General features: G+C 37.1%; 1 protein-coding gene across 1 annotated transcript; it reads left to right on the top strand.

Moving 5' to 3' along the window:
• The first annotated feature begins 4 nt into the window (after positions 1-4).
• On the top strand, positions 5-27,155 carry NOM1 (nucleolar protein with MIF4G domain 1). The gene is made up of 11 exons (XM_021009602.2): positions 5-1,132; positions 3,251-3,372; positions 5,619-5,814; positions 12,385-12,708; positions 13,204-13,314; positions 18,043-18,207; positions 19,269-19,390; positions 22,940-23,072; positions 23,697-23,828; positions 26,350-26,459; positions 26,659-27,155. Exons 1-11 carry the CDS (start codon positions 14-16, stop codon positions 26,831-26,833), a joined length of 2,709 nt encoding a protein of 902 aa, XP_020865261.1. The 5' UTR covers positions 5-13; the 3' UTR covers positions 26,834-27,155.

Below are 27,155 nucleotides of genomic sequence, written 5' to 3'. Positions count from 1 at the left end.
CCTCCCACGCCGGATGGATGGCTGCCTGCCGCTCTTCTTCTGCCCGACAGGAGCCTCGCAACCTCAGGAAGATGGCGGCGCCCAGCTACATGTGGTAGCGGCCGGTTGTCCCGAAGAGGAAGAAGCCATGAAGCGGAAGGCCGGCTCGGGCCGCCACGGCGGCGCGATGAAACGGCTGCGGCTGGCGGTGCAGGAGTTCGTGCATGCGACCGCAGGGGACGAGACCCCCGGCGGCGCGGAGGGTACGTGCCACGGCGGCAGACCGCGGGCGGCCCCGCGTCCCGGCGGGAAGAAGCGCCGCAAGGAGCTGAGGAAGGAGAAGCGGCACCTGAGGAAAGCCCGCCGGCTGCAGCGTACCGGGGGGCCGGCCAGGGCCCCGGGAGCCGCCGGGGAGAGACCGGGAAAAAAACAAAAGCAGGCGGGTGCGGCTGCGGCTGCGGTTCTGGCTCCAGCTCCGGCTGTGGCTCCGGCACCTGTTCCCGGAAAGCCGCAGAAACCAAAACAGCAGCAGAGGCCTCCGCCGGCCGAGGACAGGCCTCTCCGTGGGCCCACTCAGGCCCAGGCCCGGGGACCCGATGCCGCCGCCGCCGCGGCTCGGAAACGGGCGCTTCTGGAGGCCAACGAGGAAGAGGACCGCGAGATCCGGAAGCTGGAGCGCCGGCTGGGGCTGAGCAAGCGCCGCCAGAAGAAGAAGGGCGACGGCGGCCGCAGCAGCGGCTGTGCTAAAGCGGCTTTGCCGTCCAGTTTCGTCCGCGACGGCCTGGACTACATCCTCGGGGCGCTGGACGCCGGCGGCGGCTCCGCCTTGTACGAGGAGGAGGACGACGAGGACGGGGATGGGGAGGGGGCGCTGCTGCCCCGAGGGGGCGGTCTGGATGGGGACAGTGATAAGGGGGACTCGGGAGCAGACAGTGACGAGGGGGACGAGGAGGAGGAGGAGGCTATTCTGGAAGACGATCTCCAAGGAGAACAGGACGAGGAGGATGAGGACGAGGAGGAGGATGAAGAACAAGACGGCGCAGACACGCAGGTAGAGGCCGAGAAGGAAAAGAAAAAGAACAGGAAGAGGGTGCATTTTGCAGATGAGGATAGCGAAGATGCCTCTTCGGAGGATGAGAGCCCCACTAATGAGGTAAAGTGCAAAAACATCACCTTGTCTGTGAAGACTTTGCCTTTTTTTTTTTTACTTAAAGCATCCTTTTGGGTGGTGGTTTGTCTTTTAAGGTGTTCAATCCAACTAGCATTTATTAAGGTTCTGTATGTATTGGCCATTTACAAAGGATTTCATTAAAAGAATAGAAAGAAATTAGGGATAAATTTTCTATGAGGAAAAGTATTCGAAATTCATTTGCACCTTGCCTTTTGTCATATTCCCGTTGAACTATTAAAGAACTAAAAGTGAGTAGAAAATTTTCCCCATTGACCCTATCCCCATGGATGATGCCAAAATGAAACCCAAACATCCCCAGCCTACTGAAAGCTTACTATTTGTTTGTTTTGTTTTGGTGAAGCAATTGGGGTTAAGTGACTTGCCCAGAGTCACACAGCTAGTGAGTGTTAAGTGTGTGAGGTTGGATTTGAACTCAGGTCCTCCTGACTTCAGGGCTGGTGCTCTATCCACTGTGCCACCTAGCTGCCCCTGGAAGCTTATTTTCCAGTGGGATCTGGGTGGTACAACTTGTGTCCAAGTAAGTAGGTATAATTTAATGTCAAGAGAGTGCTGAAAACTAGGGAGGAACAAGTTCACAGTTGAGCAGTGCTTTGAAAGGAGCTGGAGATGTATCTATTTGATCCTACAGGATCATGTTTTCTAGAGGTGTGGGCCCTCTTAAAAAGTACACTTATTATCTATGATGATGACTGAATGAAAAAAAAAATCTATTAAATGTGAAAAGCACTGTGCAGCATCCTGGGGAAGGGGAAAGTAAGGCCATCTTTCCTTTAAAGAAGCTCTCATCCTGGTAGATGCAAAGATCAAATCATCATCCTAAAAATCTTGTAACACTTAACTGTGTGCCATTTTACAATTTCATTTGACCCTCACACAACAGCCTGGGAGGTAAGTGCTGTTGTTATCCTCAGTTTACAGATGAGGAAACTGAGACAGTAACTTGCCTGGAGTCACATATCTATTAAGTGTCTGAAGCTGGATTTGAACTGGGGTCTTCCAAACTCCAGGCCCAGTGCCCTATACACTGAACCACCTAGATGCCCCAATAGAGGAAGTTTCTGCTACAAGTCATGTGGAGCAGCAAGGTAGGTGCATCTTCATGAGTGTCGTTTTTATTAACAAAATGATACCATTTGCTGACATTGAACCATTGGATTGTACCAAGGACGATTTTGTCTTCTGGATTTTTGGTAAGTGGGGCTTCAGATGGAGTGGGGCCTTTGCACCTACTGGAAGCAGTTGCCACGTTGTATTTCTACAAGGAATTGCCCTAATTTATCAAATCTGGTGATTTATTGTGCAAGAGACAGATTTTTTGTTTCCTGTGTCATGGTGTTTTGGACAAATATTAAATTATTTCATGCTATTTTTGCTCTAGAACTATGTTAATGAATTGAAGGTGCTCTCTAGAACAGTGCTGTGCATGCAGTAAATTTAACATGTTCTTAATATGGAAGAATCTCTTCTATGTACCATTTACTCTGATTTAACATTGTATTCATGTGTGCTGTGATACTCAGATAAACTCAGTGAGCACAAGCTGGTATAATAGAAGATATTAACATGTGCATTGGTGTGAAGCAGGCCACTGTTGAGAACTAGATATCCGCTCTATAAATTCTTCATGTTTTGTTAATTGTCACTAAAAATTAATATGTAGTTTATAGGAAAATGATTCATAAACTTTAATGCCCTAAGTGAATGTTTGTTGTTGTGCCTCTGTGTTGTAGATAGATCTGAACTTGCAATCAGAAAAAGTCAAAATTTGGTTTGAATCCCAGCTTTGACATTTTACCTCTGTGACCCTGAAGAAATCATTTCATCCCTCTGAGCTTCAATTTCCTTGGTTAAAATGGAAACAATAGTACTTGTACTACCTACCTCAAAGTTTTTGTGGGGGATGCCCTTTATAAAACTTAAGGCACTTCGTAAATGTGAGTCCTTATAGCCTTTCCCATTAATTTTTAGCTTTTTAATACTTTAATGGGATTATGACAAAAAGGCAATTTGCAAATGAATTTTGGATTTTTTTCTAATAGAAAATTTATCTCACTAATTTATTTCTATCCTTTTAATTAGGTTCTTTCTAAAAGTGCAAAGTATATCCCACCTCATGTGAGAAGATCTGAGGAAACAGTGGATGCCAAAAAGAAGGAAGAACTAGAAAGGTTAAAGAAAAATGTGAAAGGTCTAATTAACAGGTAATATATCTCAGTTCTTGAGGACTCTATTTTGTGTCTTGAAATTAGCCAAATTGTTCATTCTCCACGGAGATATAGAACATTATTTTTAAGTTAATTAAATTTTAAACAGCAGGCAGGAAAAACGATTAGATTATTATTGAATACTTTTTCTACAGGGAAAGCAGCACATTCTAAGCCATGAGTTTTCAAGTTTTGTTCATCCTGTGAATCCTCCTCCTCTCTGAGGCTCCCATCTCTACTCTCTCCCTCTATCCTAGCCAAAAAAAGCCTAAAGTAGATCACATACTACAAATCACCCCCAGCCTCCTTTAGGAAGGATAGATAGAAATTGACCTTGTCCCCTTCTGGGAGGAAATCAGAAAATGTGTGGTTTTAAAAATCATCTCTTATTAAGTAAGTGTTTGTTAAAGAGTTTCCTGAGAAGTTCAGGGAGTTGCCTATGATATCAAAGCTAGGGTCACAGGCGAGAATTAAATCCTGTGTCTTTCCACTCTACAAGTCTCCTTTCTGTGAAGCTACAGTAGTAGCTTTGACTCAGATTCAGAGAGCACCAGCATTCCCACCTCTGCCTGGGAACATCACTCTCTCCTCAACTCCCCACCATAATACCTTTTGCTATCCTTTTCTGGTTTTAGGTTGTCATGTGTAAAAACACAATGTGTTTTTTATATGTTGTGTACATGCATCCTAAGACGTATGCAATTCCTCTTGTTTTCCTTTGTTGTTATTGTTGACATCATTAAAGAACAAGAATGGAATAATATTAATTAGGTCGATTTCTACTTCAGACTCCCTACCCACAAAGATTTTAAGAAATGTAATTTATATGAGGAGACCGGGACAGAGAAGGTATGGTGTCTCTGAAATCCAGGCTATGCATAGGTCAATGAAAAAGAAGCAATTCTGCTCTATATGGTTACATGTTAAGAAAAGACTATTGTATGTCTTACTGACAGGGTGGCACACTGGTTAGGGAGAAATAGTTGAACATTGTTTATGGGGAGTTTTTGTGGGTACTTTAAAAACTACAAGGTTTTATTCTGTATTATACTATTCTAGAGCTCAGTGTAATCAATAAGATCCTGACACAAGGTCCTTGTTGGCCTCCTGGTTTTTTGTTGTTGTTGTTTGTTTGTTTTTTGGGGCAGTTGGGGTTAAGTGACTTGCCCAGGGTCACACAGCTAGTAAGTGTCAAGTGTTTTGTCTGAGGTGGCATTTGAACTCAGGTCCTCCTGACTTCAGAGCCAGTGCTGTATCCACTGCGCCACCTAGCTGCCCCATGGCCTCCTCTTCTTTAAAAATAAATGAGCTTAATCTCTCTTCTCAGCTCTCCTCAGTTTAAGTTCTAGAGCAAGAATTCTTAACCTGGTGTCTGTGACCTTGTTTTTTAAAATAAAAAATTTTTTTATAACTGTATTTCAGTATGATTGGATTCCTTTGTAATCATATATATTTTGTTTGTTCATTTAAAAACATTTCTGAGAAAAGGTCCATAGGGTTCTTCAGGCTGTCAAAGAGATCCATGACACCAAAAAAATTAACTCTAGACCTGTGGAGGTCTTTCTGTATCCCAAAGGTAAAAGGCTGAAAGACAAAATTAAGTATACATTATCCTTGGATGCTCCTTTGCAGCACTCAGGACGTAATTTTAAAAGAGGACTATATATGGACCTTTGTTATGCCAAGAGGAGAATCTCAAGGCATTATGTTCAGCAGAAGGATGAAAGGGAGAATGACTGTGAATGATTCCATTATGCTAGCCTCAGTATAGCATTCTTTCTGTAATGATATCTGTAACGTGTACTATAAAGAGTGCACTACTTTGAATAATATATTTATTATCTTTGAATAATATATTCAATATATTAAAAATTCTCCCAGTGGAATACAAGTTTCTTGAAGGAGGGAATTTTATCTCTCTATACTCAGTACCTTTCATTAAGAGTTTAGTAAGTATTTCTGAAATAAAAATAAAAGTTAGTTTAATTGAATGTTTAGTATCTGTTCATAGTAACCCTTTTCAAAGTAAGATAAAAGTATTCTAAATGGAAAAAATACTTAGAATTAAAAAGATATGGTGTTTTGTTTTGTTGGGTTAACTTGCATCCAAGAGCTTTTTAAATAGAAAATAAAATTTGAAGCTCTTAAGTACCAAAATTAAGATTAATAGTCTTGAGAGGATCCACAATTTTATAAGTTAACATGAAATAAGTTTTTGAAAAGAAACACAATTTTTACTATAGGTTGAGTGAACCTAACATGGCTTCTATAAGTGGACAGCTGGAAGAGCTATACATGGCAAACAGTAGAAAAGATATGAATGACACTTTGACAGATGTTCTTATGAATGCTTGTGTAACTGAAGCTGTGATGCCTGCCAGACTGATGATGGAACATGTCCTTTTGGTTAGCATTCTTCACCACACTGTAGGAATTGAGGTAAGATGTTTTTGCCTTTCTGATTTTTCTTCATATATCTTCACTGTATTAAAGTTATATCAGCCCATTGTTTACATTCTTTCTTGTTGAGAATATTTCCTAAGTTCAAATATAGCCTCCAACACTTACTGCCTGTGTGACTGGGCAAGTCACTTAACCCTGTTTGCCTCAGTTTATTCATCTGTAAAATGAGCTGGAGAAAGAAATGGTAAAGCACTCCAGTATCTTTGCCAAGAAAACTCCAATGGGGGTCACAAAGAGTCAGACATGACAAATGATTCAATAACAACAAAAACAGTCCAAAACACATCATAGATGTTCAAATCGATTGCTCAAATAATACTTATTGATTAGCTGTTCCCAGTTTTCCATTCTATCTTGTCTAGTTCTTTGTATGTTACTCTGAGATTTCATAGATTTCCTTAGTTGAAAGGGACCTCAAAGTTTGTCTAAGTCAAACCCTTAACTGAAGTGAGGACCTTTCCTAAACAGAGTGGTCATCTAGCTTTTGCTTGGACATTTCCCTTAAAATTCTGAGACTGCTATTCTACTTTTGGACAGTTCTAATTGTGGCAAGCCACTCCAGTATCTTTGCCAGGAAAACCCCAAATGGGTTTATGAAGAGTCAGATATGACTGAAAAACAGCTGAATGGGAAATTTTTGTTTATATCAAGCTGAAATCTGCCTGCCTGTAAGTTCCATACTTTGGTCTTAGTTCAGCCGTCTGAGTTCAACTAGAACAAGTCCAACTCCTCTTCCATAGGACAACCCTTCAAATATCTGAAGACAGTTATCCCTTAATTAGGCTTCTTTTATACAAGCTAAACATTTTCCATTCCTTCATTTGAATTTTATATGGTATGGTTTCAAGTTCCCTCAACCATCATAGTGATTCTTACTTGAATTATCCTCAAGCTTATTAAGGTCCTTCCTAAATGTGTCACCCCAAACTGAATTCCAGACATTATCTGACTAGGACCTTGTAATGGGAATATCACTTCCTTCATTCTAGGTACTGTGTTTCGGTTAATACAGCATAAAAATCACTTTAGTTTTTCTGACAGACATTTTTACACTCATTTAATATTTTAATTAACCCAAACCCAAAGGTACAGTGGTTTGCTTTTTTTTTTTCCTTTCCCCAAGAACTATCTCTTCCCTCCTGTATTTGGACGGTTGATTTTTTTTTTTAACCCAAGTGTAGGACATAGTTATCCATATTACATTTAATCTTAAACAGGCATTTATTAAGTGTTTGCTTTGTGGCAGACTTTGTACTGCATATTTGGAATACAGAGGCAAGAATGAAAGTCCTCAAGGAATTGACAGTGTATTGGAAGGAGATAGGGTGTTAAGTCAGATAAGCAGATCCCCAATACAAATAAGGGTTTAGCCCATTACCACAGCTCATTATGACCTTTTTGGATTCTAGATTTTCCCACCCACTGTGTGGCCATGCTTCACAGCTTTGTGTCATCTCTAAATTTGATAAGTTTGCTATCTATACTTTTAGGTCATTGATAACAATTTTTAGCACGGGGGCAAAGGACAGAGCTTTTGGTCACTCTCCTAACAGCTTCCCTTCCTACTGACTCCTTAACTTGTAATTGCCTTGACTTTCTTGTATTTTGTCCATTCTGTTTATGTCCATATTACTTTAGTATTTTAATCGATTTGTTTTAAGTGTTCTTGTAGGCATCTGTGTAATTTTGCTGTTACCTTTACCTAGTCACCCATTCTCAAAACCTTAATGTTACCTTTGCTTCTTCTCTTTCTTGTCAAGTCCAGTGAGTTGCCATGTTCTTTCATAACATCTTGCATCTTTATCTTCATGTCTTTCCTGCTCTGCACTGAAATACAAGTCATCAGTGCTTCCTGCCTAGACTATACTTAAGAAGCCTCCTTGATAACCAGCTTCTCTACCTTCATACTTGCCCCTCTCTAATCCTTCCCTTACCCCCAGGCAGATAGATATTAATCTTCCTTATGCATACATCTAATCATGTTTTGCATCTACTCAGTACTCTTTAATGATTTTCTATTACCTGCTAAATAAAATCTTAAGCCATTAGGGTGGCATTCAAGGTTCTACGCAATCTGGAAGCACCTAGTGCTTTCAGTTCAACTCCATAGACAAGTATTGACACTGTGCACTAAAGATGCAAAGATTAAAAACAAAGCAGTTCTGTCTTCAAGGAGCTTAGATTCTATTAGAGGGAATACAGCATGTACAAAAAGTAAATATAATAGAAAAAATTAGTATGACAGTACTAACACCTGGAGGAATCTAGGAAAGCTGCATGGAGTAGGTGGCGCCTAAACTGAGTCTTTAAGGACCCAGGTAGAGATGAAGATGGAATGCATTCCAGGCATGGGAGATGGCTTATTTTATAGGCAATAAGGAACCAAGCCTTATTTTGTCATTTTCCCTGCCACATATTCTTTGCTTTGGCCAAATTGTACATTGCTCTTGGCTCAATTTTCTAACACCTAACTACTCAAAAAGTAGCTAACTACTAGGTTCTAGGGTAAAACTCTGAAAGTTTGGGAAATGGTTTTCTAGTACCATAGCTCTAAAACCCCCACTGGTGTGTCCCCCTACTGATTATCACTTTATCAATTAGCCAGCCAGACTTAGCTTATACTAAGGTAATATATATTAAGAATAGTTGGTATAACTAGAATGTCTTTCACTCCTTTGCCACCTGTTTGAAATCCTGCTCATTCTTCAAAATGCTCCTCAAATTTTGTCTTTTACATGAAGTCCTCTCTGAGCTTCCTCCTCAGAAATATTTTTCCTTTGACTTCCTGTAGCAGTTTGTACCAATCTCATATTCTCTTCTACACAGTAGTTGTATTTTTATTATATAATATTTCATACTGTGGATGTGTCATATCTCCTCTGTTACAATCTGAACACCATGAAGTTGGAGCCATGTTTTAATTATCTTTGTTTCTCCTCAGCACCTGACACAGTATTTTCTGTGTGTTAAAATGCTTAACAAGTGGTTAGTGAGTGAATAAGAGAAAAGCAAATCAAAGTGTATAAGTAATTTCTGTTGTGAATAATCTGCACATAAATGGTTGGTAATTAATTCTATGTTCTAAATTATCTTCTATTTCTGGGAGGCATACTCTTTTCTTTAGTACTTTAATGTTGTAAGCCAGTTCTTCCTGTCCATTATGAAATGTAATGAAACACCTGAATGCCATTCTTAGTAACTTTTGATTGCAGTCATACAGTGCTATTATATGGCCATTTCTGGACTTGCTTAGGTCTTCCTAAATCACATTGTTACACTTTTGAGCAAAGTTACTACCAGGTTTTAGCACTGATAGCTTAGCATTTCGGTGAGTTATGATAACAATGGACAATGACCATTCACTGCGTGTTGAGGATTTACTTTATCTGCAAACATGAGATTATTAGTCATACTTATCGTCTGTACCTTAGCTAATAGCATGAAAGACAGTTGAAATTACTTGTTCCAAAGGGGAAGTCATTACTGCAGCTTGGCTAATGACATCCACTGAAGCTCTTGCCAAGGTATAATGAGCTATTTCAGGATGCTAGTTCCATTAAACTTTCTTTTAATTCTGTAATGGCAGAAACATCCTCACAGGAACCCATACAAAAATGTATTAAAGACCAAGGTGTCATTTGATGAAATATTTTTTATTGGTCTTTTCTGAATTAAAATTAAATTCCGGATGGATGTAAACTTTCTTAAATTTCCCATATTAAATAATGTGTGAAGTTGAATAAACTTTTAATTCTTCTAATTATTCATGTAGTAATGTTGCTGTTCTTCATATAGTTGTAATGTTGGACTATGTTCAGTTTCCTTCTCAGATTTTATTTCTAGTGCATAATTTTAAAATGCAAGCTTAAAATTAAGCTTTAAAATTCTGTTTTGTATTTAAATCCATTCAAAACCAGAAAGTACACATATGAATGTTTCTTTGTGTCTGCATAATTCTACTTTTCCTTTTATGTATTGTGTTTGCTAAAAGATTGAGTTCACATCAAATGGCCTCAATGTCCTTAGCCACCTTTTCCTTTTTTTCTCTCATTCTCACAGAGGAAGAGATAGCCCTCTAACTTGTGTAAACTGACTCCTCCTCTTGGGTCCTTAAACATCTCATTCTGTTCTGTAACCTTGTCCCATTAGTCATTCTTTCATACATACTCAGTCTCCTCCCTCTCTTCTGGTTTCTTCCTCACAATCTGTAGGCAAGATACGTCTCCCCTTTTCTATAAAGGTCTCCCTTCCATCCTTTGATCTCCTCTAACCATTCTGTTTTTCCTCTTTCTCTTTACTTGTAAGCTCTGGCAATAACAACTAGAACAGCTCTCCCCAAGGTGAACGATGACCCTCACTGCTAAATCTAATGGCCTCCTTTCCGAAATCCTGTTGACCTTCCTATGACTTCTGCCTTCTTGATACTTCTGTTCTCTTGGCTTTTATGACACTGTGTTCATAATCCCCTCTCCCCACACCCAAGATCCACTTTTCTATTTCTGAAAAAGACAGAAACCCCTCTCAGCCACTTAGCTTCATGATCTCATAGCCTTTTTCTCTCCAGTCTCTTGTTTTAACTCCATGTGAATCTTTGTTTCAAATGTGTTTCTGGTGAACAACCTGTTGTTAGATTGTGCTTTCTAATCCATTCTACCATCCTCATCTGTTTATACGTGAGTTTATCTGTGTATTTCCTTCCATCTTCTTATGATTTTTCTTTTGCCTCCTCTTTACAAAGAAGAAGAGGATGGTGAGAGAGAAGGACTATATGTTCAACACCAATGCTCTGGATTTGGTGTCATCTGCTTCTGCTCCCCTGCCTCTTCACCTCTTTCCCTCACCCAGGGCCTAATCATTGGTTCTTTTCCTTACTTTTAAACCCCTCTTCAAGATCCACTCTCCTTCGTTAGACTTTGTTTTACTTAGGACTGATTCTTTTCTTACTGGTTTTTTTCCCTCTTCTATCTCCTCTTTCTCTCCAGTTCCACTGCTGAGGGAATTCTGTTTCCGTGTCCAGTTCTGTGTGTATTTGTATTCCGTCCTTTGACCAGTTGATATGAGGGTGAGGCTCACCCCTTCTGCTTTCCCATTCTGATCATACGAGGTCATTTCCCACACCGTTATTCTCCCTTTTCTCTCCCTCATGTATTCCCTTTCCATTCCCTTTCTGTTGTTCTTCTTAGAGCACCCCCTCGTCCCGCATCCTGTTGGATTCTTTCTGTGACCCTTGGTGATGATAAGGTTCCCAGGGGCTGCATGTATCATCTCACATTAGAGCACAAACCCGAGGGAGGGAGCCTGGGGCCTTTTGACAATCCAGATTTTACAGAACAAATCCTCTTAATAAAGTCAGGAAGACCAAAGTTCACATTTGGCCTCAAACACTTACTTAGCTGTATGACCCTGGGCAAGTCACTTAACCTCTGTTTGCCTTAATCCGTTGGAGAGGAAATGGCAAGCCCCTGTAGTATTTTTGCCAAGAAAAGCCCACAGACAGTATTGGCATGCTATATATATAGTACATGAAGAGTCAGACATGACTAAGTGAACAACAGTCAAACTAGATTGTTGCATGAATACGTCACAAACTTTCTTTTAAAAAAATTTTTTCTTGGGCAGCTGGGTGGCGCAGTGGATAGAGCACTGGCCCTGGAGTCAGGACGATCTGAGTTCAAATTCAGACACAGACACATAACACTTACTAGCTGTGTGACTCTGGGCAAGTCACTTAACCCAAATTGCCTCACCAAAAAAAAAAAAGAAAAAAGAAAAGGAAAAATAGTTTTTCTAATTAAGAAAAATCTATGGGTTTTTTCCCTCTCCCACTGTTGGGGGATAGGAAAGAAAAGTAAAATATCTGTAATAAAAATGCATAATAAAGCAAAAACAAATTGACCATGAACTTTCTATAATCCTCTCCTTCCTCTTTTCCCCAATATTGGTGACAATCATTTCCCTTAGACATCACTTTAGCACGTTGTTTTATACCTCTCCTGTTCACTTATGTCATTTTGTGTATTAGGGTTATTTACACTTATGGCTTCCTTACTTGATTAATAAACTTGATGAGGGCAGGAACAATATAATACTATAACAAGCTTCTATAACACTTGCGTAGTATTCTGCACACAGTGGGTACTGAATAAATGTTTGATGAGTTTGAATTTGATTGAAATTGACCTGAAATTAAAATCAGTATATATGTGAAAATTATTCTGAGACATTTTTGTTTAAATATTTCAGTACTAGTTTTTAGGGAGTAGTACAATCTTTTAAAAGAAAACTGAATCTCAGAGAAATATTCTGCATATATTTTTACTGTTTCAGATTCTGAAAAATTTTTTGTTATTAAATATCTGTGTTATATAAGGCATTGTACAGATATACTTAACACTAGAGATTAAGGTGTTCTGTTGAAGCTTCCATTCAATGCTATATATTTTGTATGTGTTCATGAGAAGTATTTTAAATTTGGTTAACAAAAGGGGAACCCGAGAAAATTTTACTCTTTTTTTATGTACTTTTTTTCTTCTTAACTATTTTCAGGTTGGTGCTCACTTTTTGGAAGCTGTGGTGAAGAAATTTGATGAAATACATAAAACTGGTAGTGAGGGAAAAGAGTGTGACAATCTCTTTGCCATAATTGCCCATCTATATAACTTCCGTGTGGTACAATCTCTACTCATCTTTGACATTCTGAAAAAGCTTATTGGAACTTTCACAGAAAAGGACATTGAATTGATTCTCCTAATGCTGAAAAATGTTGGTTTTTCCTTGAGAAAAGATGATGCTTTGTCCCTGAAGGACCTGATCACTGAAGCCCAGACCAAAGCCAATGGAATAGGCAAGAAGTTCCAAGATCAAACTAGGGTATGATAGCATAATTGAACAGCATAATTACACTTGATGAGAATTAGTGAAAAAACAACTTTTGGTGAGCGATTAGATTTAATTTTCTGTAGATAATTCATGTAACTCTTTACTTCAACTCATTTTATAAATTAGTTTTAACATATGGGAAGACCCAACTCCTTAAAATTGCCAGACTGCAGATAAATGTGAGTCTGAAATTTTAAATCTGACTATGATCAACAACTTTCTTTGTTTACATAATGAAAGGCTTTTGTACCCTAGTGACATTTAATGATGTTGACTTGATTTTTGAAGTCTAGTTCAGAACAATTATAAATGGTTATATTAATGCAAATTAATGCAAATTCCTTATATCGTACCCTAAAGAAAAGAATTAATATAATGAATCACAATATATATATATATGCATACAGAGATGTGTTTTCTACCCATTTAAGTAATGTACTGTTCACTATAGTTTTAAGTGTTTTTCTCTCTCTCTCTTTTTTAAAGATTCGATTCATGCTTGAGACTATGTTGGCACTAAAGAATAATGACATGCGCAAAATTCCAGGCTATGACCCTGAACCTGTGGAGAAACTAAGAAAACTGCAGAGAACATTGGTAAAAAAAAAAAAAAGTGTAATGTTAATTTACATTTTAGATTACTTTGCCAGTTAACTCTATACTAAAGTCCTACTCTGATGCCTCATTTAGGCATGGAGGTGACCTCATGTCTTTGAGGCTATTCCATTGCAGGTCCTATTAAACTAGAAAGGCTCCACATATGAGCCTGAAGAGAAGATGTGTTTGTGGTGTGAGGACCAGCCTTGCTAATGTGAGGGACAATAAATACATCGGGATATATTTTTTGTTGTTGTTGTTGTTTTAGTGAAAGTAAAAGACGAGTCCATTAAGTTGCAGAAGTTTTCTGCATTGGACAAAGTAATTCTCAGTGAGGAAATTAGATATGCTTAAAATATTGAAGTATGTTGGTTGATATATACCCTTGATTATAGACTCCGAAGTCAGGCTATAGAAAGCAATAATTTTAGTTAAGATTAAAGTCTGCATCAATTTCACAGGGTACAAGTAAGAATTGTTGAAATCATAATTGTGACTGCTGCAGATCTCTAGTCATAGTGACTAGTCTAATCGTCTCTTTAATCTGTTTTGATACTGTTTACAGCAATAATCAATCTAAAAATCATATATTAAGCAAATCTTGAGTGGACTAATATTGGAGACTAATGGCAGACCTCATCTGTCATTTTGCAGTGTGGTCTAAATGAGAAGAGCCAGTTTTGGTCTACCACTTTAAACAAGCTAATCCCTGGTAGTCATTTAGGTTAATATCACTTAAATGACATTTCTGATTTGAATTTTATAAGTAATTCAATATAAATACATGTTTATAAGTCTATTTTAATTGCAGTAGAGGAATTCTCATTATGAAAGGTTCTTTTGTAGTATAAATTATTATTCCCTAATGTCTCTCTTTGGCAAGTTTGGTTATTTGTAATTTTTTTAAGTGGAGTCTAATTAAACTTCAGCAAAATGGTGCTGCTTGTTTTTATTGGCCACCTAATTAATGTGATTATTGAGATTATAGGGGTTAACAAATGTATAATATTACCGCTTGTTAGAAAACTTCCTTTACAACCTTATTTTTTAATTAAGAAGGTAATTGGGCAACAGACAAGTTGACTCCCCATTTTGAGACCGTTTTCATACGTTAGGGGAGAATAGCAGAAGGAAAACAAAAAGACTGATTTTCCCAGTCATAGAACTTGGTTTTATCCCTGAGCTCTACCATACAATTTGTGAAATACAAGATAATGATAGCTCTTATAGCTGTATTGACAACTTCTTTGTCTTTTTCACTTTTTTTGTTATTCTGAAATGTGTGAGTGTGAGCCTCACAGATTGTCTGCTGGTATTATTGTTAAAGTCCTTTGGAATGATGGTGACAAATATTAAGTAAAAACAAAGCTCTATAAGCTTATTATCTATATCCTTTTTCTTTTTTTGTTCTCTATTTAGTAGAGACTATAATTTTACTAATTTTTGGAATGATGGCATTTTTAATCTGGTAAAAGACCAGAAAACTCTTAAATTATGCTTCCTACCTTCTAGATTTTATTCTGCTTTTAAGTCTAAAAAGACTTTTACTAAATAATTTAATTGATGTCTGAAAGCACTACATTTCTTAGGCATGTATAATATGTGGAATATATATTATAGGAGTTTTTCATTTCACTTTCAAAAGAAGAAAGTAGCTCGTTAAAGAGTTTTCCATAATTTAAGAATGCATATTTTTAGCCAAACCTATGATTTAATTGGTACAGGGAACTCCAAGAGAGGCAGTTTCTTCTACTAGAACAAATCTTACAGTCTTGAAGTATTACGTAGGGATACTAAGCTGTTTAGTGACTTAATCAGGGTCTGTGTCAGAGGCAGAGTTTCAGTATGTCTTCCTAACTCAGAGGATAGTTCTCTGCCATGTCATACTGTTTCTTGTACCCTTAATAATGACAAAAACCTTTTTGCACACTGCTTATAGAAAAGTATGGCAAAGGGCATGAGAGCACTAGACTTGAAGTCTGGAAGACTTCAAGAAGCTTCCAATCCTGCCATTGACACTTATTAGCTTTGTGACCATATCATATTACTTAATATTTCTGTGCCTCAGTCACCTCACTAGGTCTTAATCTGCTAAGTTATTGACAAACTGTAATTTTCATTGATAGAGAGAAGTATTACAAGAAAATTCCCTACAGATCCTTCAAATATTGTGTATTTTTACTGCTATAGTATTACTAATACACAGTTAACACAAATACCAGTAAACTAACAGTTGAATCAAACATAGGGTAGCCAAACTCTAACCAAACATCTCCAAAATATTAAATTCACCAAGAATTGATGTCATCCTGGGATTACGTAGTTTTTTAACCATTTCAGAAATCTCTAAATTATTTAGAGCAGGGATTCTTAACCTTTTTTGTGACATGTACCCCCTTGGCAGTCTGGTAAAGCCTGGGGAATCTCTTCTCCAAGTAATGTCTTTAAATGCATAAAATAAATTACATAGGATTATATAAAGGAAATCACCTATATTGAAATAGTTATCAAATTGTTCACAAGATAAGTTCATAGATTCTTGGTTAAGAATACCTTCTTCAGAACATCAGACAACACTGAGCAATATAAATTGGCTGTTACAAGGTAGTTCCTACTGTTGTTAATGTAGCTCTCAGGTCTGATTAAAGGAGCATGCATATGTATATCTAGGCAAGAAAGCCTCTAAAACTTAAATCTTAATAGAAGCTCTTGAAAGAGTTTTAACATTTATTTTTATATAATGAGTCTTTATTGAATATATGTGATCTGTGCTTGGTATATCAAATGTCTTGTTTGTGTGCTGATTAATTAGGCAACCTACCCACCAGTCAGGGTAAAACTCCTACCCGGTTATTCACTTGCTGGCAGTAACAATATTTGAACCCCTTCTGCCTCATATCTTTTCACCTAACAACCAAGAACAGGTCTCAGTGTTTTATTTCTGCCTTAAACAACTAGCATCTCATCCCTTCTGAGGACCTATTGTCTTCTTGGGGAAGTGTATGTTTGCTTGTTCTGTCTCAAGGTGTTCAGGAATATCCCTTTCAGTGGATTGTAGACGTAGGGATGTTACCATGCATTATTATATACTAGTTAAACTTCTTTTTTAAACGCAAAGAATAAGCTGACATAATCAAGCATACTACTGGAGAAACCACCTTCTATATGTTTAATATCTGTAGACAAATTGGCAAATTCGTAAGTTCAGTTCTTATTTGCTCTTCTGCTTTTCAGGCAATTTATTTCTTGGTTTTAAGTAAGGTCATCTTTGAATAAGGCTGTTAAGGGTTAAAAGAAAATGTTTCACTTTTATGTTCTTACTATCCATGGAGGCATAGTCTCAAAATAGCTAATGATATGCTTTGCAAGAGTTGGATAATTGTTCTGCTTAGTTGATATTTGCCTTTCCATAGAAAAATGAATCCAACATCCCTTCGTATAATATAAACGGTTTCCATTTCCATTCCATCTCTGCATCAGATTGCAAATTATAAAGACAGATTTGAGAGGGGGGAGCAAACTGTACTGTTTTGCTAATAACCAGTATCCTCACATGATTTTCTGTAACTAATTTTCTCTAGAGCATGAACACTGGACAGTAATAGGATTGTAGAAGAAGGCCTGAAAAGGACCTGAGAGGTCACAGAGTCCAAACTTCTCCTTTTACAAATAAGGAAACTGAAGCCCAGAAAAATAAAGTGACTTTTGCAAGGTCACACAAGCAAGCAGTAAGCAACAGAGCCCAGATTTGAACCCAGATCCTTTGTCTCTAAGGCTAATGCCCTTACCACTATACCATGCTGACTTTGCAGCGATCTGGGAATTTGACTCCTCTCTCTTAATAGTAGCTCCAAAGGGGCCTTGAGGCCCACACTTCAAGCCTTACTTAGTATGATCCTCTTAATGCAGAAAAAGTTTTCAAAAACAGAGACTAGAAAGGCAGAGAATGTCTGTACTGAAATTTAACACTGACTTTTCTTACCCTGGTATTTATGAACTTGTTATTTTAATATTTTGATAACTATATGTTAGTATAATTGGTTTCCTTTGTAATCCTGTGTGGGTTTTTTTTTAATGTATTTAAAAACATCATTCTGAGAAGGGTTCCGTAAGCTTCACTAGACTACTAAAAGCGTACATAACACAAAAACTGTTTTAGAACCCCTGCTATTAACCAGCCCTGAATGAATATACACAATCACATTCACATTCATGTAGTATCACTGAATTTGAGGTTTCCCTTGTGGTGGTAGGGGGACCTCAGAAAGACTTAACCCCTAGAAGCATAGGGTTACAGAATATAAACTCTGGCATAACTAGTGAAGTTGGAAATAGAAATCTGATTATTAGTGGGGAGGATAGGTTCCTTCATAAGATTGATTTCTGTATTTGAGTTAACAGTATGTTTTTGAATTCTTCTGTGAGAATTAAGTTAAAAATATATAAGTAAACCCAGTAATGAAAAGTTCTAGCGAAGTAGACTAAAGCCATCAAATTAAAGTAGGTATTCCAAATGGAATAAAATGTGGGATTAGAATATAATCTGTACACATACATTATGTTCACTGCCATGATTAAATTATTATTTTGATGTTTTAAATGTAGTTAATTGGTTCCCCAAATGCTGTCATTTTTAAATGTCCATGAACTAGCTGTAAGAATATGTTAGTGTAAAATATAAACCAACTTTAAAAATCTACAATGAAAATTGTTTCATTTTAAAAATAGATTCGAAACAGTGGTTCTGGTAAAGAAACTCAACTTCGAGTCTCCTGGGAAAGCCTTTTGAATGCAGAGCAGATTGGCAGGTGGTGGATTGTAGGATCATCATGGAGTGGAGCCCCAATGATTGACTGCAACAGTTATAACCAGCAGAAACAGCTTAAAGGAACGGTAAACTGAACCAATAATAAGGGTCCTTCTTTGAATTTCATTCTTATTATGCTAGTCTATTTACATTTCCTCTAAAATGTAAACTTTTTAGAAGAATGACTGACATGTATAGCTTTTATCTCTTGCACATAGTAGGCCCTTAATAATTCTTGAATGAATAAAATTATGCAAATACACACATATCTTTGAAAACTAAAAGAATAATCTCTAATTTTCTCATTCCAAAGTAGAACCACACAGTGATCAGTTTGTTTGGGTGTTTTTAATTATGAAATGTGCTTCCTGTAAATATGCAGGCTTTCATTGTACTAGAACATTATTGTTGGAAGGGACCTTAATGATTATAGTTAAAGAAGTTAGAGTAGGTGACATAGAGAGAAATATAATACTGATCAGAGTAAGTAGTTTTGAGTCTTGAAAGGTCTTTTGTTAATACAAACATTTTTAAAATCTTTATTTTAGTTCATTGATTTCATGAGTCACATAAACTGTACTGTTAGCATGTAAGCTTTTCTCAGTCAAGCATGATATCCATCTATTCCTACTGCTTTCTCTAAGTCTTTTCCTGTTTCTGTCTTTCCCTCTCATTTTAAGGCACCAGCAGTTTAAGTGATTGTTTCTTTCCTCATTGAAAGGTTTCATTTATAAGACTAAATCATTTATGTCCAGGCTATTCAGTTCAGCAAAGTTTTGAGGACCTGCTAGTACCAGATTTTTTTTTTCTAGTTGCATTAGTTATGTCTATGTAACCCACGATTTGTAGCTTTTAAACTTTGTACAGGAAAGTGGCAGTGTTTGATTAGTTTTTTAATGCTATGGGCTTTCACTAGTAGCTTTTGATTTTATTACTTAGGACCAAATTTCTCCTTATACTTTATTTGGGGGTCAGGATGCAAAAAAAAAAATTACACAAGTTTTTTTGCTAGAGACTTATATTTTAGAAGCTTCCATAATCCAAGGTATGCACAAACTCATGGATTTTTCCTTAGGGTCTCATAAGAAAAAAAGAATCTTTGTTAAAATATGCTTATTAGCCATGGCTTATTTTTTATTCTTTCAAGGTTAGTTCAAAGATACTAGAGCTTGCCCGAAAGCAGAGAATGAACACTGATATCAGAAGAAATATTTTTTGTACATTGATGATTAGTGAAGACTTTTTGGATGCGTTTGAAAAGCTTCTAAAGTAAGTACATATATGAATTTTCAAGTTTCTTTTGTAATTTGACTATTTTTGTCTCAGACTAGAGCTAAATCAAAGAATTGTTGGTCCTTTCTGATCTTCAAACTGAAAACGTTCATTGGCTGAGGATATTTGCTTTACTTGACTATAATATTTATTATGTGGGTTTTCTTTTCCTTTTCTTTTTTTTAATTGAAGAGAATAGTATCAGGAAAAAGAATAAATATTTGTTAAAGTGCATTAGTCCTCTTAAGGACTAATTAGTCTTAAGAGGTACTGTATATACCAAACATTTGAATTTTTGATTAAGGATGAGCTTGTAGTAAAAACCTTACATTTATTATGAACATGAATTATATTATGTAGTACTTTGATCTAGATGGTTTAATGGGTTGAACAGACCCATTACTATGGAAATTTTGCACTGTTCCTTTCCTCCTTTTTATAAAAACTAAATACCTCGGTTCAGTTTACTTTCTAGCAATTGTCTTTCTTCTCCCAGTGAAGTACAGTACAAAACTTTAAGTTAATTGAGGAGTCTACTGTTTAAGTTTTTTATTTTGAGATAAAACATTTACTTCACCAAATCTGGTGCTTTCTGTTACATAAAACAGAAAGCATTCACTTTACATCGGTTTGCCTCAATTTCTTCAACTGTAAAATGAGAATAATAATAATAGTACCTACCTCCCAGTACTGTTGTGAAGTTCAAATGAGGTAATAATTGCAAAGCACTTTGCAAACCTTAAGAGTGATATAGAAATGCTACCTGTCATCAGTATCATCATTATCATCAAATGTGCCACTCTTCTAGGTCTTTTAACATTTCTAGGGTACCAGTACAGTACTGGTATATTGGAGGATGTTGCCTGATTTAGAGCCATCGCGATAATAACTGGTACTTAGCACTTGAAAGTTGGCAAAACATTTTATGTACATTGTCTCATTGAGCCTTCCGAGGATGCTGTGAGGTAGATCCATGGGTTCTGTCTTTATTTTACGGAGGCTTAGAGAGGTCAAGTGATATGTTCATGGTCACACATCTCTCACTCAAATGGATCTGGGATGTCATCAAATGATGCAGCTTATAATCCATTCTTGCTTGCCTGTCCCATGTGACTCTTGCTTGTATTGTCCCATATATTCACTGCAAGGTTCTATTAGTATTCTACTAGTAGGCCACAGGCCTTCCTCAGTTTCACTGCGCATCAGAAGCACACCAGTGCTGCACACAAGCCATTTACTGGTGGTTACCTCTTGCTCTGCAACGTGACCAATGTGTCTGTGTCTGACATGGCTAACAAATGTCGGAGACAGAATTGGAGCCCAGGTCTTAGACCAAACAGTTCTTTATCTAATACAGTGAGCTGCCTCTCAGCCATGTAGCATTACCAAAACAGTATTCGTGTTTGAAGTATATGTGTATGCTTGTGTGCGTGCACGTACGCGCATCTGTGTGGAAGCAGCTTGTCATTATTGTAGAGGCTGCACAGCTTTTAGCTTATTGTCCACTTCTATCCACAGTATACGTACTGGCTGTCTAATAACTCGGTGGACTGACTGCCTTGCCAGCTGTACATCATGATCTGGCAGGAGACGTTTCTCTGGGTTTTTTTTTCCTTTGTGCATTGTTAAGCCAGGTTCTTAAGTGGCCCTGTAATATTCTAGTACTTAGTGCAGGCTACACAAAGCCAAACTATCTAAAGACTTGCTTTCATCTCCACTGTCTTTGCATGTTTCCTGGGGCAAAACTTCCTCTAACTTTCCACATTTTAACAGTGATTCTGTACCCTTAAGCTAGTGCTGCCCTTGGCTGCATTGTGTTTCTCTTTTCTTGGCGAAGAGAGATCGGGTGTTTGCTTGTGGAAGCTATTTTTGAACTCTTTTCTATTCCTCATGATGACTTCTTTACATCAGTTAAACCTGTTAGAAATGGTGTAAAAGGTGTCCTTTCTTTTTTCCATTTCTTGTTTTTCAAGGTTTGAATAAGTCAGGCTAAACCTGTTGTAATTGATGACAGTGTCTGCTCGTTATCCTCTCTTCTGATTTGGTGTTTATTTTTACTTTTGTTCTAACTAGTGGATGGTTTCACTATATACAGACAGCTGATTTTAAAACTACTCCAACACTAATAACAATACATTTTCTATTTATTGAACTATGGTTTGTTGCATTTTCTTGAGATGTTTGGTGCTTGCCATTTCTAGTGCCTTCCTGTTCTCTTCTGAAGTATTAAACGCTATACAAGCATGAAGCTTCTGATTAGTCTATAATACTTTAGCCTCTTTTGTTTCTTAATTCCAAATTACTTTTCCTCCCTTATTTCTTACTGTCTTATTCTATACCCCCTTTGCATTGAAGTTACCAAGGATCAAGGTATGTGTTGGCTTGGTTTACAAAATCTTGTCAAATTCTTCATAGGATTTATCTTCATCCTCAGCCATTGATGTTAGCATATAAACACAAGTTATTTTCATGGTGATCTTTATGCTTGTAGGAGGCATCTTAGTGGAATAAGTACTGGCTCTGGAGTCAGAGAATCTGGGTTCAGATCTCACCTCTGATGCTTAATACATGGGTGACCTTGGACTTCCCTTGGACTTGATGGCATCTGGAGTCCCTTCCAGCTGTCTATCTGTAACAATCCCAAGTTCATAAATACTACAGGACAAGATAACCAAGTGTCCCATGAAATGTTGTTTCTTATTGCCTCTGAGCATATGAAACTAATTCTTCCAATTCCCTATTTGTCTCTCCAATTAGAATACCTCCATGATTAATCTTTCCATTAGCCACAACTTCCTTATGTCTTCTGGTTTCATTTAAATATTAGAAAAATTGCTTTCTCTTCTGCTGGGCTTTTGCACCACTGGTTGTGGTTGCCTTACCTATTAAAAATTAAACTATTGGTCCAAAATAATTAGTGTTAATTTATCAGCAATTTATGTTGCTGTCAAATGATCTAGTTGTAATATTCAAGTAGAGGTAGAAAAAGGAAAAAAAATATTAGTTGTAAGTGGTTGGGTCGAAAAACTTGAACGTAATTTTTTTAACTGAGAAGAAACAAGTTTCTTCCCCATGACTTCAAGATCTCTGGAAACCCTACCTCAATTTTTACCTCTTGAGGTGAAAAATATTCGATGGCCAAACGATTGCCTTAAAATAGATCTAATTCGTAAGCTCACATATTATTTTATATCAGCATTCATATGGCCTTAATTAATTCATAAAATCATTGAATTTTAGAGCTAGGAAAGACCTTAGACATCTGCTCTAACCTCAGCTGAGGCTGAGAAAAATAAAAAGCTTTTGTCTGTAGTCATATAGATAGACAGCAACAGATCCAGGACTACAATCTGTGGCTCCCAATCCAGTGTTCTTTCTGTTCTAATGCTGTCCTCTACTAAGAGATTTTTTTCCTTCAGATTCTGTCTTTCAAAATTTATTTCAAAGAGATTTCATTCTCTTTTACTTATGTAGCTTCGGTCTTAAAACAGCTAAAATTTTGGAAGTTAAATGATTTCTAATTTATTGCTATTTCTTACTTGACAGACTTGGACTCAGGGATCAGCAAGAAAGAGAGATAGTACATGTCCTCATAGATTGCTGTCTACAAGAGAAAATATATAATCCTTTTTATGCATATTTGGCTAGCAAATTTTGTGAATATGAAAGGAGATTTCAAGTAAGTTGAATGTTTTATAACTACCTTAGATAAGTACTAGTCAAGTTCACTCATTGGCCAGATGTATTTTTTTTCTCCTTTCCCTCAACAATTCTTTCTTCCTCCTCTGCACTACGCTTCCCAGCTCCAGATGGGACATAATTTATACCACAGATGAGGTTAGTTTCAGAGCCAAGTTTACAACTTAAGTTCTCATCACCTAATTTTATGTCTTCTGCTAAAGAGTATCTTTAAGTAGTACTTTACATATTTCAGTTCAGTGTATTATTGTCCACTTTAAATTAGGAAATTAGGTTTTGAAAGAAATCATTATAAGAATCCTTAGCTACTAGGAAACTGGTATATTTGCTTTCAGAAGCCTTTATATATTTAATAATATTAAATACATTTTAATTTGCTATTAACTAAAAGATTTCATTTTATAGGAACAATGTTTTAATAAGGGTCATACTTTTCATATCATTTTTCATTGAAGTGTAAACAAATATATTTAATCATAAATTATGTTTTATGGTAGCATTCTTTTAATGAGAAAGGAATAGAATGGCATTGTATTATGATGTTACGTCCCACTTCTACCTGTGTATTTGTTGGATTGTGAAATTTTTTTTTCTTCTGGAGTAGATGACATTCCAGTTCAGCATATGGGACAAATTTCGGGATTTAGAAAACTTGTCAGCTACTGCATTTTCTAATTTTGTGCAGTTGGTGGCCCACTTGCTGAAGAAAAAGTCACTTCCACTTTCCATCTTTAAGGTTTGTAATTCATTAATGAATTAATATTCACTTTTAAAATACTCTTGGTTAAACATAAATCTTTTTTAAATGACTTTAAATGACTTCTGCTGTTTTGTTATAGCTCTTTATAATAATCAAACATCATATGTATATCCAGTGACCCTGTAGTCAGTTTATTTATTCCATGCACCAACACACTCAATAAGCATGTTCAGAGGTATTTTACTAGCCTAGGTAAGTGCTTATATTACTAAATTTAGTGGTAACGTGCAAGTTGTACTTGTAAATTCTCAAGTTGGTAATCTCCATATTACTTTGAGATGATGGAAATACACATATGTCAATGTTCAGAGAAAATAAGGAAACTTAGAGAGTGTGGGTGTGCCCACGTTTATAGAAGTAGGTTAATGTCTAGGGAATTCTGTCATTTGGTCAGGAAATGACGCATTGGATCAGAGTCCCTGACGTTTGTCATCAGAGGTGGCTACTTTTCTCTCTTCCATCTCTGTGTGAATCCCAACAACAAACCACCCATACCATTCAGACTGGAACTTTTCTGCATCTAAGCAGATCATATTGAGTGAAATGACAGAGAGGTTATGGCTTGCTTATCATCTGGATTATCTGTCTTCATGGCTAGAAATAACCTTTAGCTCCTTCTCAGTAGCCCTGACTTCCTGAGACTAAGCTGGAGAATTAGGAAATCTGGCCTGTTGGGAGAGTCATGGAGAACTGGCCCTGGGACATTGCTGATCTAGGCGTCTCCAAGGGAGGAAGCTCCCTCTTTCAGTGAAGGTTGGCAGCTTCTTGAGAGTTGCCTCCAGAAGTGTGAGGTTGGGTGACTTCCTCCCCAGGTCACAGACACAGGAAGTGCCAGAGCAGGATTTGGAGCACAGCTCTGTCCCCACCAAGTCATTCTTACCCCTGGGGAGAGGAAAGCAGTGTTGGAAGGACTCCAGGTCCATTTTGTGGTTCTGGGTACCTGAATGAGAATAGGATATAATCTCATCCCTTGAAGCCAGTTGAAGTTTTCCAACAGTTACCCTGAGCTGCTGGGAATCTAATGGGCTTGAGAGTCTATCCAAAGTATCTGAGAAACATTTCCTTCCTTGGCATCTCTGCTAATGATGAGTTATTTAAGTGACTTCTATTCTTCACCAAGTGAAAAGGGTTGAACCTAATCTACAACCATCCTAGAGTCTTGTTATTTTTCAGGTCAGGAAGGATTGTGGAACATTGTGAAGGTGGAAAAACTTAACTTTTTAGAGAGCATATATAGGGTGAGGGATCTGTAAAAGAGAGAAACTACGAGGGAGAGCTGACTTCCAAGGCAGAACGACCACAGAGGGGGCAAGTGAGTCATCTTCCTAGCTTTTCATCCTGTACAGACATATCGTAGAATCAGATACATCATCCTGAGTGTGTTCAGGACTTACCCCTGTCCTGGCTGCTGTGAAATACAGGCCTGCAGCTCCTGGCCTAACAGCATGGCTGTCTCCACACCTTTTTGTGCTGTTAGTTCAACTAGAATCCAGAATCACACTGCCTTAAATTGTCAATTTCTGTACCAAAAGAATGTGATCATATATCAGTGAAGTGCACAGTCTATGTGCGCTGCAAGGCTAGTTTTTCCTTAAAGTATCTGCTCAAGGAAACTTTAACTCCTGTTTCTGCTGTACAGGTAGGCCCTTAAAGTTATTTATTTCAGTTTGGACATTGAATTGTGACATTCCAATACATACCTCAGCTGTATTGTTTGGTTTGTTAGTTCTTCTGGCTTTACTTTAAGATGTTGGCCTAATGTATTAAGAGTTTTATGGGACTTGTGGTGGATACAGTATGGTGTTGTGGTAGTAGAGAGTGTTTTGGAGTTGTTTCCAAATCCTGCTTCTTCCATTTGTTACACTTGTGTGACTTTGGGCAAGTTATTTAGTCTCTCTGGGCTCAGTTTGCTTTTCTGTACAGTCATCTCTGGTGTTCCCATAAACTTGTTGATTTGCTAATTTTATATATTTTTATTATTCATAATGTATAATTTTCTATAAGTTTATACATTAAAATTTTTTTAAAAGCAATTGGGGTTAAGTGACTTGCCCAGGGTCACACAGCTAGTAAGTGTCAAGTGTCTGAGGCCGGATTTGAACTTAGGTCCTCCTGACTTCAGGGCCAGTGCTCTATCTACTGCACCACCTAGCTGCCCTTACATTAAATTTTTCAATGGAGAAGGAAATTGAAACAAAGGTAATGCATGTAAGCATGTAGTCTATAGTGATATAGCAATGGACTTGGCACTCCTCTTTGGTAAAGAAGCACATGGAGATTTGGCCTCTCATTTTGTGCCTAGAAGTAGTGGTTCATTAGAAATGTGTCAGTGAAGTAATATATTGTTGTCTGGTTCATAATTTTATAAAACAAAATAAGGACCCCTTTCAAAATAGCATTATTTTTTTTCTTTTTCCAATTGCATGTATCTGGAAGTCACTGGAAAAAATGTAATTGTATTTAAAATTCTTTTTAATTATTATTAATATTATCTTAGGTAGTTGAATTCAGTGAACTGAACAAACCCAGAGTCCACTTTTTACGGAAAATATTACATAAGCTATTGATGGAAACAGAAGTTGAAGAACTTGCCACAATTTTTGGCAGGTAAGTAATCACATTATGAGATGTGGTTAATACTGTCAGTACATAAAATGTTCTAAATTTAGTGTTACTGTTAGAAAGTGATTTTGTCACAATATTCAATCCTTGATTTTTTTTCATTTTATATTTATTTTTTGTAGAAGGAGATACATAAAAGAAACTAGTTTTGTTGATTACCATATTTTTACACTTTTTTCCCCAGAGTATCTGACAACCCAAAGCTGGGAATGTTGCGGGAAGGTTTGAAGCTTTTCATTAGCCACTTCTTACTGAGGAATGCACAGGCCCTCCAAAGTGCTGAAGAAGCCAATACACTTAAAGAAAGAGCCGATCTTGCAACAAAATCTTTGCAAGGAAAATCATCCTTAAAAATGTAGTGTTATGGGAAAGGGTCATGATTGGAATGAGTCAGTAAAACCAGAAGATCTCTAGGCTGACAGAGCCAATATTACGAGACATGATAATGAGACAAGAATCTATTTATTTTTATATATCTTTGTTGCATGTGTATAAAGTATATTGGGTATAATTTATACAATTTTTATATTGAAAATGGTTTTCTATCACTGGATGTAATGAGACCTTGATAGAAATTAAGAGTAGGCCACTAGATGGTGCAATAATCATGAAAAAATTCAGTGTCATTAGTGACTGTTTTTTATTAAAAAGAATTCCCTCAATAAAATTATTTAAATGTAA

This window comes from Phascolarctos cinereus, unplaced genomic scaffold (genome assembly GCF_003287225.1).
Source record: "Phascolarctos cinereus isolate Bilbo 61053 unplaced genomic scaffold, phaCin_HiC Scaffold_1;HRSCAF=81, whole genome shotgun sequence".
Taxonomy (NCBI): Eukaryota; Metazoa; Chordata; class Mammalia; order Diprotodontia; family Phascolarctidae; genus Phascolarctos; species Phascolarctos cinereus.
The sequence above is the reverse complement of the archived record's forward strand: the minus strand, read 5'-3'. Positions and strand labels throughout refer to the sequence as shown.